General features: G+C 34.1%; 1 protein-coding gene across 3 annotated transcripts in view; it reads left to right on the top strand.

Moving 5' to 3' along the window:
• Positions 1-17,472, top strand: part of PAPOLA (poly(A) polymerase alpha) — a 44,770-nt gene that overhangs the window by 16,978 nt on the left and 10,320 nt on the right. For all 3 annotated transcript variants that reach the window (XM_083863574.1, XM_083863573.1, XM_083863572.1), the window contains exons 8-17: positions 1,083-1,172; positions 1,268-1,406; positions 2,930-3,002; positions 4,470-4,590; positions 5,512-5,596; positions 10,056-10,109; positions 10,930-11,049; positions 12,504-12,613; positions 15,390-15,511; positions 16,494-16,636. In XM_083863574.1, the coding sequence (XP_083719700.1) occupies positions 1,083-1,172; positions 1,268-1,406; positions 2,930-3,002; positions 4,470-4,590; positions 5,512-5,596; positions 10,056-10,109; positions 10,930-11,049; positions 12,504-12,613; positions 15,390-15,511; positions 16,494-16,636 (1,057 nt within the window). The remainder of the gene's footprint in view (positions 1-1,082; positions 1,173-1,267; positions 1,407-2,929; positions 3,003-4,469; positions 4,591-5,511; positions 5,597-10,055; positions 10,110-10,929; positions 11,050-12,503; positions 12,614-15,389; positions 15,512-16,493; positions 16,637-17,472) is intronic.

Below are 17,472 nucleotides of genomic sequence, written 5' to 3'. Positions count from 1 at the left end.
CCAGACTGTTCATGATTTTTTCTCTTCTTTGGTTGGCATATGATTCTAGAAATTAATGGGACTTATAAGACATTTGTGCAGAGCATTACCTATTTCTGTAGATAAAGATGTATGTTTGTTTTTTTAATTTATGTTTGCATAAACATACATGAAATTGCTTCAGTGATATTTTGCAGATATCAAAATGGTGTCACAGTTTGAGTTCAGTTCTTTAATAGCTTACTAGCTTGTGTAACCCTTAACTTCTCTATAATACCTTTGCTTAAGAAATGGTTATTTATGCAGGATGGTAGGGGCTTCAACCTGGCTGCAGCTTGATGGAGAAGAAGAATGTGTTTGCATGAGGAACTCTGATTATTGTTACAAGCTAAAAACTTGATAATTTGAGATCATCACAGCCACTTAAGCTGTTTTGTGAAATTGCCATTTGTGCCATCTCTAGAATTTGTAGTTGCCTCTTAAAGTAGTCTTAGATAAAACTATTTTCTTGCAAATAGCTCTCTGCAACTACTTACTAATGATGAAGTACTACTTATTCTTTATTATAACCACCCTAAAATCAAGCAGTTAATATTGCCATCTATAATGTTAGAGTCTGAAAATATGTCATCAAAGTAACAGTACAGCTAGTATGTTTAAAAATTATTCTTTTTAACCTGTGCTTAAAAATTCAAAGGTTTGGCCTACGACTGGCAGGTTTTCTGTAGGTCCACAAAGACTTACCCTTTTTTTTTTAGTTTGCCTGCACATTCCATGATATACTGTGTGTATTCATACAACAGCAGAACTTGTTTGTTTCTTCAGCAGCTTCATATAGTTCATAACAAAAAAAATCAAGTAGCAGTCCAAAACTGTTGTCATGTGCTTGTGAATTAGCTACTTGAGTGTTGCCATAAAACACTAAAAATGAAAAAACACACATGAAAATATGTTAAGCTTTCTAATCCCAAACAAAAGTGATCAGAATATGAAATGAGTTTCCAGCAGGCTTATCTAAAAAGTTAGCTGGTGTTGACGGTGGGGGAAGAAAAGCAAGCAAAAAACTTTGGAAGCTGCGACTATAATTATTATTTCTTTTGCAGGTTGCCGGGTAACCGATGAAATTCTGCATCTAGTACCAAACATTGACAACTTCAGGTTAACACTGAGAGCTATCAAATTGTGGGCAAAACGTAAGCAGTTTTATTCCAAAATTTGTAAAGTTTTCATGACCTCTTCTGGTTACTGACATCTCTCTCCTTTTGTCTCTTTCTTTTTTGATCCACAGGCCACAACATCTATTCCAATATACTAGGTTTCCTTGGCGGTGTATCCTGGGCTATGCTAGTAGCAAGAACTTGCCAGCTTTATCCAAATGCAATAGCATCAACTCTTGTACATAAATTTTTCTTGGTATTTTCTAAATGGTATGTTTTTTTGTTTGGTTTTTTTTTTTGTTTTGGTTTTTTTTTTAAATTTTTTTTGTTTGTTTTTAATTTAGATTAAACTAAAATAAAATTGTTTGTAGACACTGAATTTTAGTCCTGTTTTTATGGTACCATTTTCAGCTGTTACCAGATTAAGATAAATTAGAAACCTTGTTCTTGCCACCAAAAATTGTTAGCTTAGTTTTTCAGTAAGTCATCCAACATGTCTTGTTTTTAAAGTATCCAAACCAAAACCATGCTGTTCTTAATTAAGCTTTTCTCAAGTATTTTTTGTAATTCAACAGAACTCTTCAGATAAAATACTTATATAGTACAAAATAATAGCACATACCCCAAAATTTAAAGTCTTTCAACATTCTGATACTGGGATAATGGATAAAGGAGGTGTGCCAGTATCTGTTTTAGGCAAATAGCTTAAATGCAATTTAAGAACCAATGGCAAAAATGTGGGTTTTAATCATGCCAGTGTGGAGTAGTAGGTGTTAGAGAATTACATGCCATTAGATACTCTTGAGGTAGTAAGCTCAGAAAGATGGTTTGAATAACTCTGATGGGAGCGTTTTAAGTAAATTTAGGACAAATGGGTCAAAAATGAACTTTGCATATTACAAATGAATACTGTTTTTCTCCGAAGTCCATGTTTGGATACTTATACTCTTCATGAGACAGACACTGACAGATTTTAAGAATCATTTACCAAGGTGTTGCTTTACTCCAAGTATAGTGTCTTTTCTTAATGGGAAGATAATTTGCACACTTTGACTGTCTTGCATTCTTAGACTTTATAGCCTCCTTGAGGTATGTAGTGTTTAGTAATATTTTGCCACACTAAGATAATAGAGGGGAATTGGTTGCAATCTCTGTTTTATGTGTTTCTTGGACTTCTCCCCAGTTTGTACATGCATAGCATAGGAGCATAGTGTACAAATTCCAAGAGATTAACTGACTTCTGCTCTTGATAGGAAGGTAACTTTTATTCAGGAGGTAAGATGATTTGAAGAACAAGTGTTACTTGAAGAACAAGTGTTACTTTTTAGTGTTTCATTCAACAAGGTTTCTTTCTCTCTTGATTATAATTTTCTTTTAATGCATATGGTTTGTAATGATGCTATATGCTGTAATTGTGCTGGCTGTTTGCTCTGTACTTTGTCCATGAAACAGCTAGCTTGAAGATGGACCCAGTGTCAATCTTCGTAGAGGATTTTCTCTTTGATTGGTATATTTCAGGAAGAATTTAGAGGAGTTTAAATTAGTTATCTAAACTGGTGGTTATAAACCTTCAAGACTACAGAAAATTCCTTGTTCTGTTGCTCTGGAGAAGCTAACTGTAGTTCAGCAATACAGCTTATTTAAAAAACCCCAGTTAGACCAGACTAGTTGTGAGGAAATGGTGCCTTATTTTGAGAGCAGATTTAAGAAGGATCACATTCAAAAGTGTTGTTTGTGTAACATACATGATTGTATCCAATAGTCTTATTCAGTGCTACAATCTTTTTAAACAGGGAATGGCCAAATCCAGTGCTATTGAAACAGCCAGAAGAATGCAATCTTAATTTGCCTGTATGGGACCCAAGGGTTAGTGTGTTATTTTTTCCCCTCTAAGTCACACTGTACAATAAATTCAGTTGCTTAAAAAATTCTAGGTGAACTTCATTTTGGGTTTATTGAACTTAATGTTGTGGTGCTATATCTTCATAAGTAACCTCTGATTCTCCTGAGTATAGAACAAAGTTACCCTAATTTCTGAATTGACCGCTTGAAGCACACTTGCTAAACAATGTACTTTTTCTCCCAATTTTTGAAGTAAGTGATCTTAATAAAATTTCAGCATAGTTATATGTCTTAAAGTGATGCATTTTTGGAAAATTGCTAATCTTAAAATAGTTTGCTTATTATTTAAAGACTGTTACTTTATCTGAGTATCTTAAATTGACTTCAGTGCAAGCTACAGCTGGATAGGCTTGGCTCCATATAGTTGTAGTAAAGTGTCTTCTCGTCTTGCACTAAAGAAGATCATAACTTGAAGTCTTTTAGTTGTTTTGTGTATTGTTTATAATACTTGATCTCCATTTTTGTAGCACTTACATTAAGGACGTGTGACATGATTGTCCTTAGGCAGTTAGTGCAACAGCTTGCAGCAGATGCATGGCTTCCATTGTGAGCTCTCAATAGGACATAACATGAGTGTGCTTAGTGCTGTTTTGTCAATCATAGAACAGTTGATACTCAACTAATCTTTATTATGATGAATAGTGTAAGCATCAGGGGTTGAGTTGTATTCCCTTTCGTACTTCAAATCTGTTTTTTCTGATTGACAAAAGTTCACATCTAAATATATGAATCGGCTGAAAACATGTTCTTGAGTCTGTTATTCCTGAAATAGGAGATATGAGGTCAGTGTGTGATGGGAGCTGTTGTAGTAGGTAATCAAAGTGGCCTAAGATAATGGCAGGGGTTTACCTTTTATTTATCTTCTACAAGATTGTTACCCTAATAATATTTTAATGTACTTTGTGTGTGTATGTTGTGTCCTTTCTTTTTTGTTGCCCTGTCTGCTGTTAAATAAAAGTACGTTAATGCAAGTGATGCTTCTGTCAGGTTGCATAGAGCCTCTTTTTTTAACATGGCTCTTAGTTTTCAGTAGTGTTACAGAAATAAAGACTAAAATTCCATTCGCAAGGTCCGAAGACAGTCATTCTGCAGAAGGTGCTCATATGATGATGTGTCCTTGGTTTCATGTGATCACAAACAAATTTCTATTAAAGAGGGAAATTGTTCTTTTTGGTTGGCATTTCTGGACTCAGAAATGTCTACAACTTGATCTTGATGTGCTGACAGGTTACAGCCCTCCCACATCACTGTTGTTCAGAAAGATGTCCTTTGTGAAAGCATTATTCTTGTTTTCTAAACTTTCTCTGTACTCTTGGTCTGCAAACTAAGGTCTCTTAGAGATTAAGTCTTGGTTGTAGTAAAGGGAGAAATCCAAATTTGTTAACTGATGTGTATGCTTGAAGAAAACTGATTGGCTGTTGTTATATGTAGGTAAACCCCAGTGATAGGTACCATCTTATGCCTATAATTACACCAGCATACCCACAGCAGAACTCTACGTACAATGTGTCCGTTTCCACACGGATGGTCATGGTTGAGGAATTTAAACAAGGTAAGTATTATCTTACACTCTCTATATAGATTTTTTCAGACAGATTTAAGTAGTTTCATTGTGGGTATGCATTGAAAGGGGGAGGTGGGTGGATGTTAAAGAGCTTATTGACACAAGACTGTTTTGAGGGAGATAGAACTTGGCCTGTTGCGCTTAATATTGCTTAACACTGCAAGCTCCGTAGATCCTTTTACAGGTCTGTCCTTCACTCTTAGAAACTGAGGGTAATTAAAGAGAATGCCTGGTGCTCTGAAAATTAGGACTAATGGTATAATGACTTTATTTTAGTGGCTTAGATTGTGTCAAGTAATGTGAAGGATTAGCAATAGTAGTTCCACTTGATGCCTGTTTCTAGGCCTGATATAAGGCAATATACTCTTTTAAAGATTATTCTTCTGGATTTATCCAAGTAATGTACTTGAATAGTTACAGCAGATAGGAGAAGGTGTTATCAAAGCAAGAAGTAGATTTGATGCAGGGAGTAACTAGAAGTAGATTTCTCAGACAAAGCAGTGCCTTATTTTCTCACTGTTTCTTTGCCTTGTAAAATGCATTGCACAAGAGGTGATTTAAATACTATTAAGGAAAAAGATCTGTTGTCTTTGAGTGAATAGTTAGGGTATGTAGGCATATGCAAAAAACTAAATGGAGCTGTGTTACGCTGCAGAGCAAAAATATGTGAAATGATCAGTCTGATCAATTAACATACATTTTAACATAGATAACAAGGTTTTTTTAATAATATGATTTGTTTAACTAATGAAAGTATGACTGAAATATAAATCTTGTTGATAAATTGCTGTGAATTTGAAGGGAGGGAGTAATTTATAGTAGTTTTTTGCTAAGTTAATAAACTGTCTTTATTCTGGATACTAAACTGTATTAAAAAAAAGTTTAAATTTTTTTTTTTTTATAATTTAGGTCTTGCTATCACAGATGAAATTTTGCTGAGTAAGGCAGAGTGGTCCAAACTTTTTGAAGCTCCAAACTTCTTTCAGAAGTACAAGTATGTATTTTATGGCATGGCAGAATATTTTAAGTTTATCAGTTGAACTATCTCATAATGCTCTGTAGCACAGGATCATAAGTATACGTACATTAGATGTCGAAAAGGTGTTTTGTTAGGATTTTTCTATAGTGTGAGAGGGAGAATACGCTACTGTCCTTTCTATTGGAAAGTATATAATCTCCTCAGGTACTTTTTTGTGTCTTAAACCTGTATTTCAGAAACTAGTTAGTTCCTGACCAGATATTTAGAATGTCACCAGTTAACTCTAGAATTAGTATTCTACCAATTATATTGAGGGGGTTTCATCTGGTTTGACTAATAGAAATGTTCTTTAGTCCTGTTAGTAAGCATTCTAAAAATGGGTCTTCTCAAGAAAAAAGATGTTAAAAGAACTTACTCTGAAGGTCAGTACTTAAGATGAATAAGTACTTGAAACTGTGTGTTTTCTTCTGTCAATATAGTCAACAGTTTACTCTGATAATAAAAGATATTTTTGCAATTGTGTTGACTAATTACCAGTTGTACTAGTTATTACTAGGTCTTTTTTCATTATAGCTTAAGGCTCTTGGATCTTTATTAACTCACACCTAGCTTTTCTAATTTTGTAATGTCTCTGAGGGAGATTCACACTTCACACGTTTAGGGTTTCTAGTAATATGCTTGTGGGGCAGAAGCTTGTTAAATGTATACGGACTTGCTGAAAGTTGTATTTCTATAATAAATACGGATTATTAAAATATGGACTACATCTTCTTTGCCCTCAGTTGAAATTTGAGACCCATTTTTCTTGAATTAAGATCAAATATATTTTACACTTGTTTGTGTTGGGTGGTTGGTTGGTTTTGTACTAATCTAAACAAGATTGAACTATACAGTTCCCCCATTAAAAGAGACTGATGACCTTCATAATGTGTCTGTGTTTTGTTTCTATACTTTTTGCATGATAAAAGCTTTAAAACATTTGAATGGCTTTTATGTTGTTCCTTGGAGCTTAAGATTGAAAACATTTAAAAGAACACTGTTAAATTATATTATTTTTTTAAGTAAAAAATGGGCCGCAGACAAATCAGTTTCTACTCAAGAGGTTACTAATAAGTTCTCTAATATATTTTCTTTGTTTCTTTCAAAAGTAGAAAAAAAAATAGGAAGCAGTTAATATAATTTGAAATAATCTCCATTTTAATGCGGATTCTTTTGTGTACCAGCTTAAGCAATTTTACAAGGTGTAGCAATAAAAGCTTCTCTTGCTCAACATTATATATCCAGGTTTTCTGTTTCGCGCAAGATGTTTTTCCTCTATTTTTATTTTTTAAGTGTGGAATGATATTATGGATCCTGTTTTAATTTAAATTTCCCAGGATTTTCTCTGTTTTTCATTAGTAGGTTTATTTTACAATTTTGGTAAAGTAGCCTTTACAAACTAAATACTTATATACAGTCATCCGTATGCCGTAAATATGGCTCTTGGTCAGATCTTCATCTAAAAGATAGATATTTTGAAATTTCTTTCCCCTCTTCACACTCTTCTCCTGTTTAAACTGTAGATGCCTTGGCATGTTCTGCTGAAATTCATAGCAGTGTGTAATGCTCTGCCAGATAAGAGAACATCTGGTCCTTGCTCTGATACAAACATTTCTTTTAATCTCTAAAAGCATAGCTTCAGTAATCTATCACTCTCAATAGCAATTACGTGCTGAATATCTGTTGGTTATGAGCACTTTTGACGTGCTGTCTGTGTTTAAAATAAACCTTGATGACATGTGATTAAGGAAATCTAGGAGCTAATGCGTACCTGCATAGTAGGAGTAGATTAGAAATTAGGAAAATTGGGAAATCTGCTTTTAGTCTGCTTATTTTTTCTTCCTTTTTAAATGTCAGCAATTACTTGAGTTAGGGAGTTGCAGCATGTATTATATGCCCTTTGTATAGATTTAAATTTTTAGAAGGTGAAAGCAACAACAAAGAACATGTAGATATGCTGTTTTACAGAGAAGTGACAAGAATTTCAAATGGGTATGAGTTTGAAGTGTTGAATAAGAAATGAAATCGTTATAGTCCAAGACCAAGTGAGCAGTGTTTTGAGAGAAATATCTCTTTTAATGAGCTCTAACATATTCTTTCTGTGTCATTAAAAGTGATAATTCTGCTAAATAAGTAGAATATAAATATACCTTTTAAAAAGATGGTTTAAATTCTTGGCTTCATAGGAGTTTAAAGTGTATATATATATATATATATATAAATATAAAATATAAAAGTATTAATTCCCAGATAGGTAATAAAGAAAAATTGAAATTAACGTGTTCAGATATTGTCAGTTGGAGAGGTTTTTTGTTGTTTTTATTTTTTGTTTTTTTTTTCTCCCCCAAAATTAATATGACTCTAAGTATTTTTTTAGAAATACTTGTGTTAATAATATATTAGAATTCCATACTATCTATATTAGATTTTTTAATTAAAAGAATGCTGAAAGAAAGATAGTGAGAAAACATCCAAGCCCAAAAACAAACAAACGCCCAAACTGATACACTTCAGAATAATAACCAGAATCTAAAAGTCACCAAATCAGAGGCAGAAGCTTAAGACTGTTTTTTCTTTATAATGAAGTGATAGATACTTCTGAATTTCTCATGTGCTTTGTGATAAAATTATGAATGAGGGCACTGATAAAAAACCTTTTCTTAGCAAAATTTAGCAATGAGACCTTGGACTCTAAAAACTAAGGGTATCTTAATTTTTGACGCAAATTATTTAATTTTGTTGAAAATGGTAGTAGGAAATTTCTAGAGAATTATTCCCTCTCAGCACTAACAGCTGGTAGTTGAGTTAGGAGAAATTGGATCCTTTTCTTTTTCTCAGCGACTGCTACCTGAGCACGACCAGTTAATTGTCAAAATAGGGTTTTTTCCAGAAATATGGCTTAAGGCTTTTTTTCTAGGTGCTTAACAGCTAGTCGAGGCTTTTAGACATAGCCAAAGTACTTTTAAAAAAAAAAAAATAGTTCTTCAGGAGTTTGTTTCATGGGGATGCTTTAATAAGTAACTGGAAAGTCAGTTTCTTCAAATATTTGCGGGTTTGAAATATCCAAAAGCTTAAATGTTGTTGTGCCTACTGAATTAAACATTCCTCAAGTATGCAATGTGTGATGCAGGAATCTTACTGAAAGTGTAGTGCTCCTTTGAATAAACCAATATTAATAATTTGTAACTTCTCATAGAGAATTAAAGAACCCTTATTATTCTCTTTTTCCGTAACATTTTCTTGTAAAATAGTTAATACTGCTAAAATGAGAAATGTATAGGTTATTTTATCTCTATATTGTTCAGAACAGGGAAGAAGTTTCTCCAGATTTCTCCCTTGCAATTCTCTTGTTTCATTGACATTCTCTGACTGAAATCAGAGGATTGTAGCATGTAGCAGGATTTTGGCTCTTGCCACCTGAAGATAAATAGAGAAACAGGTAGCTGCTAATTTGATCTGTTGATTTGGATTTGCTGTTGTGATTTGAAGGCCTCTGGCACTGGAGTACTCTGTACCATAGGTTTCCAGTGTCATTGACCTTGCTTTCCTCTCCATGAGCTGTATTCTAGGGACTGGTGTCTTGTGTTAGTACTGTTCTTGAAATCCTGCTGAGAAGATTCCTAAACATGCCATATCTGTATAGAGTAGTGCAGTGTTATATGACTTAGAATGTTATAGACTTTCCAACTAAGCTTCTGAAAAACTTGTCTGTAAGCATGTTAGCACCCTCATCGCTTTATCACCTTCATTAGGAACTCAAGTTATAAGTAATCTTTTCCCATTCTCCCGTCCTTGGGCTTCTTTATTTAAAATACTGTTCTTGTTTTGTATACTGTCTCTTTGAAATCTACTTACAGTGAGTATACACTGAATCTCCTGGAAAATAATAGAGAGTTTAAGAATTTTCATCAGAGGAAACATTCCTTATAAAATTTCAGATAAGTGTCTTCAGAGAATTCCAAAATACAGATAGAATTTTAAAAAACATTTCATAGTGTTATTTTGGATTTTGAACAAATGCATATGTGCTAACAACTCTTCTCACTATTCAGAAATAAAGTTGCAGCTAAGACAGCTGACATGTAAAGGTAGTTGTGAACAACTTTTCTCTTGATTTGTAGTCAGTTAAATCCCTGATCTCATCAGGTATTGAAATATTTCAACCAGTGCTACATTCCTAATCTTTTATTAAGGTTACTGGTATTACAGTGAAATTACAAGTGGCCCTAAATCCAAAATGTTTTGGAGCCTGTTAGTCATACACTTGGGACATAGCCCCTTTTTCTACTTAATAAAACTTAATTTAATGTAAGGTATATACTTAAGCTAATCTGTATTTTACAATGTAGAGTTTACTGCAAAGTTTTAATATTAAGGTTTGAATGTCTAGTTTTAGAAATACATATAGAATAGCATATTGTCTTTATCTCCAAAGGCATTATATTGTACTTCTAGCAAGCGCACCGACAGAAAAACAGCGACTAGAATGGTGAGTAATCCTTGAGATTTAACAAAAAGCAAAACACCCCCCCCCAAAAAAAAAAAAAAAAACAAACCAACACCAAAATAACCAAACAAACCCAAAAAAACCCCCCAAAAATAGCACCTCTCTTCCCCCGCACCATCAACATTGGACACAAGAGACTATCAAGTGTATCAGGTGTCTTCTTAATGAATGAAAGTGTAACTTCAGTGTTTCAAAATTGAACAGATGAAGACTGTAGAGTTCTGAAAAAAACAGTTAAAGTGAAAAACTGGGGCGTGAAGGGTGTTGCTTCAGTTTTTCCTTAATAGCAGTCTCAGATTTACCTTACAAATGTCTTGTGCACTTTTTTAATGAGCAGTGTGAGGAGGTATGTTTTCAGTCATTTGAAATGCTGTTTCTCAAAACAAAATTTCCCCTTTCCCATGTTTCTACTCTCTTTTATTAGTGAAATTTTAAGATTGGCAGGTATTAGGCATTTCTTCACCGCTAAAATTCATCATCTGAAGCCAGAAGAATGTTGGATAAATATGCGGTGGTTCTTTCTGACCACCTTTTGCTTGATGTGTAATGTCTTGTATTTAATTACATTTGTGAAATCAGGTTGCAGAGAGGAGCTGCAGGGCATTCTTAAGCTTCCCTTGTCAGCTTTCGTAATGCCTTAACTGAAATTATTGATCTGAATTAATGGAACGTGCACTAATTCATTAGTAGTCTCGAGTATTAGTATAGGAAGAATGTTGAGGATTTTATACTGATAAGTGATGTTAGATACTTATGTTATTTCCTGTTAATGAGATCTTGCTAATAAATGACATTTATACAGGGTGGGCTTGGTGGAATCAAAAATCCGTATTCTAGTTGGAAACCTGGAGAAGAATGAATTCATTACACTGGCTCATGTGAATCCACAGTCATTCCCAGCACCCAAGGAGAATCCTGACAAGTAAGCAAACCCATTTTCTTCATTTAGTAGGGAGAAGGTAAATTAACTAAAATGCAATTTCATTAATAAATAAATGGACATTTTTATAGAATCCTAAAAGGATTAATTTTTAATGACAGCACCTATAGGCAAACAAACAATGCTCAGCTCTTCTCAAGTACTATTTGTGAAATTAGGTATACTTCAATTCTATATAAGAAAGTCTCTAAATCAGAAAATAAGGAAAAATGTATTTTTTGTTAATAATTGTATTAATTACATAATTTCCTGCTAACCTGTATAAGTTACTGCTACTTAGTTGATGCTGTTTTAATTGTGAGGAAGCACTGAGCATCTGGGAGAACACCAGGCACTGTAGAACAGAGCTCTTGAGTAACTGAGTTCATTTAATGTTATAAAATTTAGCAGTTGGGATGAATATCATTGAAATCATAATGATTGTGGTTAGAATTTGTCAGGTCGTGGAAACAGTGGAGAGAATATCAAGTGCTTCAGATTGTTGAGGATTTTAAATGGTTTTTGACTCTTTTCCTCCCCCACTTAACAGCAATTGCAGGTGTGTGGGGACTGAAAACTCTTCTAAGACTTTATTTCAAGATAACATTGTAATTAATTTGTAAGAAATCATATTTTTGTGTGAAGTGAGAATGGGGAAGAAATTTGTCTTTACTGGGATAGGTGAAAAACCTTGCTCGCCTTGCACAGGGCCTTTTCCACACATTAACTGCTTCAAGTACAGTATTGGGCTACTTTTTTTTTTTTCCTTAAAGGTTATACAATTGTTACATGTGTGTTCTGAGTAAAATTGTTCAATGCAGGCAGTACCTCCTCAGCACCATTTTAGTGGGTAGGTATAGCTACAACTGCCAGCATAATCAGAGGCTCCTATTAGCTGTTATTTCAGAGGACTTGATGCAGGCAACACTTCGAGGTAAAGTTGTCTTCCCAGGGTATGGAAGGGACATTCTTTAACCATTCCACGTGAAGGGGAGCTGTCAGAGGGAGGGTTTTAACTAAACCCTGCAGTTTGTTGTCAGTTATAGCGAAGGAATTTGAGCGTTGAAGACACATTTGGGTTGCAAAATGGAAGTTGCTTAATTGGGTAATAGATTCTAATTACTTTCACTGCCTTTCTAGATGCTATGGCTAGTTGAGAGAGCTGCTTACTCTCATGCTAGTAGCTACATGAGAGACTCTATATGAGAGTACAGTTGAATGGAGTAATCTACTGATGATCTTAGTTTATTTGCTGGAGGTAGATGTGTAGTGTTTAATGACTTTTATATTGTGAATGAAAAAGGAGTATTAGTCAGCTTTGATTTTTGCCTTTCTACATCCAGTTTCCTATTGCTACTGCAGCTAAAAAATACAACTGTTGCCTATTGCAGCAAATAACTTATTAAGCTATTTAATTCTGTCAGTATTACATGACTGTTTTATGTTAAATTTTCCAGGGAAGAATACCGTACAATGTGGGTGATTGGGTTGGTGTTTAAGAAAACTGAAAACTCTGAAAATTTAAGTGTTGATCTTACCTACGACATTCAGTCTTTTACAGACACAGGTGAGTTTTGCTTTCTAAGTGTTCTAATATTAATGAACTTGTTGAAGTTACTGTTTGCTTAAAATGTAGTCTTTATTTATAATGCTTATAATAATAGTAGAATTGTATCTACAGAGAGGGTTTCAGCTAAGGAGTTACGGGTTTTATTTAATGAAACGCATTTTCAATGAGTTTTAATGCTCCTAAACACTTCAGACTAATCACTTTCAGTTTGTTCTCCTTAAAAGTGGTAAAGATTATTCATACATCTTGCAGCTCTCACTAGAAGTGTAGTACATTATTTTGTAATCTTTATTAAACAGATGAATTAGTTATCATATATGAGCTAGCAAGCTTAACCTCAAAAATTTCGAGTATAGTTCAAATATTTTTGTTACTTGGTGAAACTAAATTTATCAGTGGATTAACAAAATGTCTTTTATTCCATGGTGTTTCATACTAGATAATTGATTCAGTAACCTTTACTTTCCTGTCCGACACTCAGTGGAAGAGAGCTTTTTGATTTTCTGATGTTTGCTTTTTGATTCACGAATATAGTACACACATAGGAAATTTTGTCAGCAAAGAATTGGTAACAGCTGGCGAGTGTGACACCAGAGTGTCAGGAACAGTAGCTTTGACAGATTTAGCTAATAAATTTACAGGTTGTTTTTTTTAAACAAACAACAGTAGAGGTTCAAGTATTCTGTGTTTTTACAGAGTTGAAGAAATAGGTTCAAGTGTTACCTAATGCAGCCGTGGTCTCTGAATTTCTAAGACTCAGTCTGAGGAAGCAAGGGAATTGAACACCTTGACCTCCCTTCCACCTCACACCTGTGAATGCAATAAATATATAGGCATATTTATAAATCATGCCAAGGTTTCAAAGTTGTTTATTGTCATATATAGCTGCAGAGGGACGTCTCTTTCTTGAGAGTTGAAATATTTCTTGTAATTATTAGTGATGAAGGAGAAACTATAGGAACTTCATTCTAATTTTTTGAGAATTTAGAAAAGACAGTACCTTGGTTCCTTCTTTGAAGGAGTGAAGGAATTCAGAAGTTACAGTTTCTCAGGTCTTTCACTGTTTATAAACAGATATTTCAGTAGTATACTTGTCAGATTTTTGGTATGAAAAGACTAAAACTTGCACTTATGATTTTTAATGTGATTTATTTGCATTATGTTCCTGGAGTTTATCTAAATATATGGACTTGTAAGGGGAGGAGCATTTCATCAAGATCCTTACAAACTGTGATGCAGAATTTTTGATTTGTGAATACTTCTAGAAGTAACAATCTAGTAAACAATTTCTGTTTGTGTGTTGTGAGTTTTTTTGTAATCTGAAGTTAGTGTGGGTCTGTCTTCATTGTTTTTAATCCATCCTAAAGACTTCTGTCCTGTCTTTTGGAATAGATCCTAAGATTTTATCAGAAGTAACTCGTTGTTTTCCAGGATGAAATTAAAGAATAGCTTGCTTTTTAGTGAGAGCAAAAGGGGACATGAAGAGTGATCGAGGTTTTCCTTGGATGGAAACTTTGATAAGACCTAATGTCAGGAATATGAAATGCTTTAACCATGTCTGGTTTCATTGAACATGCTTCTACCTTAGCTGTAACCTATATGACTTTTTACAGAGAGGCTTTATGAGCTTCTTCAATACCAAGAAGTAGTGCAGTGCAGTGCTTTAATACTCAGTATTCATTGAGCTCTTTGTGTGCCTCTCTCTTAACACCATTTTAATTACCTATTCACAGCCTATTCAGTGAGATTCCTTAATGTTGGTAGAATAGACAGTGAATAAGGGAGATACCTCTTGTGGTTTTGTATTTAAGAGCTCTATAACCATATTTTATTCATACATCTGCCCCAGCTTTTGTTCAGTGTTGTGGAGGCAGTCAGTCTGAAAGAACAAGCTTTACATTTTTTACCTGGCTTTACTTGAACCCACAATCCTGGTTTCTAGTGCAGTTCTTGTACTAGCTCTTACTATGGTGACTTACCAGAAGCAGATGTTCTGAAGTGAAGAGAAATAACTCGTTATACTAGATAAAATTAAAAGAAACAAAACCACCAAAACGACAGTAGAAAATTAAAAAAAAAAAAATTCCAAAACAAAATAAAGCAACAAACAAGCCCAACAAAACAGGAAAAGGAATTCAGAAGTTACAGTTTCTCAGGTCTTTCATTGTTTATAAACAGATATTTCAGTAGTGTACTTGTCAGAGATTTTTGGTATGAAAAATTGCACTTATGATTTTTGATGGGATTTATTTCACTATGTTCCTGCACTATGCTCCAAACATAAATTACTTTTGTCTGAAAATGTAATGGTATGTGAGTTGCCAGAGTGATTTTAATACATTAAGTGGCACATGAGCACTTAACTCTTGAATTAAAACCTGTTTTTTGCAAGAGTTGCATAAAAAAAATCACCTGCAAAGAAAATAATTTTATGTAGATGCTGTAATTCTTATGAGGAAATTTTATTTCTATCTTTACTCCGTTTGATGAAATCAAAAGTTTGCTTCAGAGCTCTTACTGTTAAAACTTGTTAAAAATACAGAGAACAAGGTACTTGCAAGACATTTTTCTTGAGAAACAGGTCACCTGTTTGCAAATCAGTGGTTGTGTTTGTACTATCAGTGCAGTTCCCTTTCTTCCTCCAGAACAAGGAAACATTATTCTTGTTCTTGAGGATAATAAGTGCTCTGAAATGCAAATTGTTTCTGCCTGGGCAAGTAAGTGGACTTCATAAAATGCTTCAGTATGTCTTAATGTTATTCTGATTGTGTAGTTTATAGGCAAGCAATAAACAGCAAGATGTTTGAGATGGATATGAAGATTGCTGCAAGGCATGTGAAACGTAAGCAACTTCACCAACTGCTACCTAATCATGTGCTTCAGAAAAAGAAAAAGGTAAACTTCACTAATACTACAGAGCAATGAAAATGCCAGTGAAAGTACTCTCAAGAAGAATTAAAAATCACATTTTGAGGTCTTAATTTTACCTGCAAGTGAACTCATTTGAGTGTATCAGTATTATTAGGTACACTAAATATAATACTACATTTCTCAGAAGATCAACAATGTGGATAGTATCTTCTTGTGTGGCTGGATAGTTTACGTGTGGCCATATATGAGAATGGTACCATTAGTTTTTAATTAAGTTGTTGCATTGGATTATTGTTTAATTTTAGTGGAGTCAGGAAGAAGAGTTGGAACTTTGAATTGAACAGTTCAGTCTGGTTCAAAATCCCTGCTGCTTTGTATTAGCTTAATTTGAGAGCAATACAGATTTGCTTGGATTTTTTAATAGCTAGACCACTGGTACATATTCTGTTTTAGGTATGGCTGAATAACATAAGCATGTTATTTCTATAGCTGTTTTATATTGAATGCTGTTTTTAGGACTAGGAAGTCTTTATTGACACCAAGTGTAGATCTGTTTCAGAGAACAATGTAAATATCAAGTAATACATCTCTTTAAGTAGTAATACTATGTCAGAAAAGGGTTTTTCTTCTCTACATGCTAAGTTCAAACCCTCTTTAAATTCTTTTTATGTACATCAGTTTGTTTTGATGTACATCAGTTACTTTAAAGTTAATGAAAATATTTCTAAGTCCACAAAACCAAAGAAATTTGAAATAAGGCTGAAAATATAATCATTAAATACAGTAATGGTTTGTTTTTGAACATGATTGGTTCAGACAAGTCTGAACCAGAGTTGTGAACATGAAAATGTAAACACTTGTAGTGAGAGGATAGTGGATTATTTACATGTAAAAGGATTTGAAAATTGTCCGTTTATGTTCGTATTTTGAAATAACTTGAATTTCTGTTGATTTTTAAACCTTTTATTAGACTAACAGAATTTTCCTTTGCCTTTGTGGCTTGCAGCACTCAACGGAAGGGATCAGGTTGACAGCTCTGAATGACAGCAGCCTAGACTTGTCTATGGACAGTGATAACAGCACGTCTGTGCCTTCGCCTACCAGTGCTATGAAGACAAGTCCGTTGAACAGTTCTGGAAGTTCTCAGGGGTATGGCAGACCTTCAGTCTTGTTGCTGCTCTCTCTTCATGAATTACTTGTATCAAACATATGGCAAATACTGCACACGTGTGATACCACTGTTACCAAGGTGGGAATGTTCCAAACTGGATGGAAACACTCTTATTTCAGTTTGAGCACTAGAGCAAAATTTGGGGGATAGAGGGACCATGGCACTGGACTTCAGATGAGGAATTATGAAGTTGGATAAAAATGCATAGAAGAACACAATGATAGAGAAACTTGGGCCCTGCAGTAGGAGGCTATGAGAAGTAGTGAGCAAATAGTTGTGAGGGCGAATAAGTATTTTGTGACTTTTGGATCCAAGTGTGGGGCAGTAAATTTTCTGTCTGGGAAATCAGTAGCGTACTGCTGTTACTGATGATGCCTATGCAAATTAAACTTGGGCACATAATTTCCCACTGTAGTTTCGAAGTGTACATACTTAAGTTTTCTTAATACTAACTTTCTTTATTAAGTCAGCCTACCTTAACTCCAGTTTGTCCCAATAAATGAGTGTGCACTCTTCTTTCAAGAGTCTCATGTTCATCTCTTTGATACACATAGAAGTTATCATCAGTCTCCTACAGTTCAGCAGTATTACACATATATGTTGTGTAAGATGAAATACTTGACTTAGTCCTTTTGACAAATGTTCTTTTAGTTAATCCTCCTTGATAAATGACTAACAGTAGTTGATACTACAACTGTGCTATTGAAATAAGTGTGTGTTACCTAGGATGTCACAGGTAAAGTGGAAATTGCCCTTGGCTGATTTTAGACACACACTGCTTCCCAATTTCTTGAAGATAGAAAAAGGATCATTT

The sequence above is a fragment of the Zosterops lateralis genome, assembly GCF_965231275.1.
Source record: "Zosterops lateralis genome assembly, chromosome: 6".
Lineage (NCBI taxonomy): Eukaryota > Metazoa > Chordata > Aves > Passeriformes > Zosteropidae > Zosterops > Zosterops lateralis.
The sequence above is the reverse complement of the archived record's forward strand: the minus strand, read 5'-3'. Positions and strand labels throughout refer to the sequence as shown.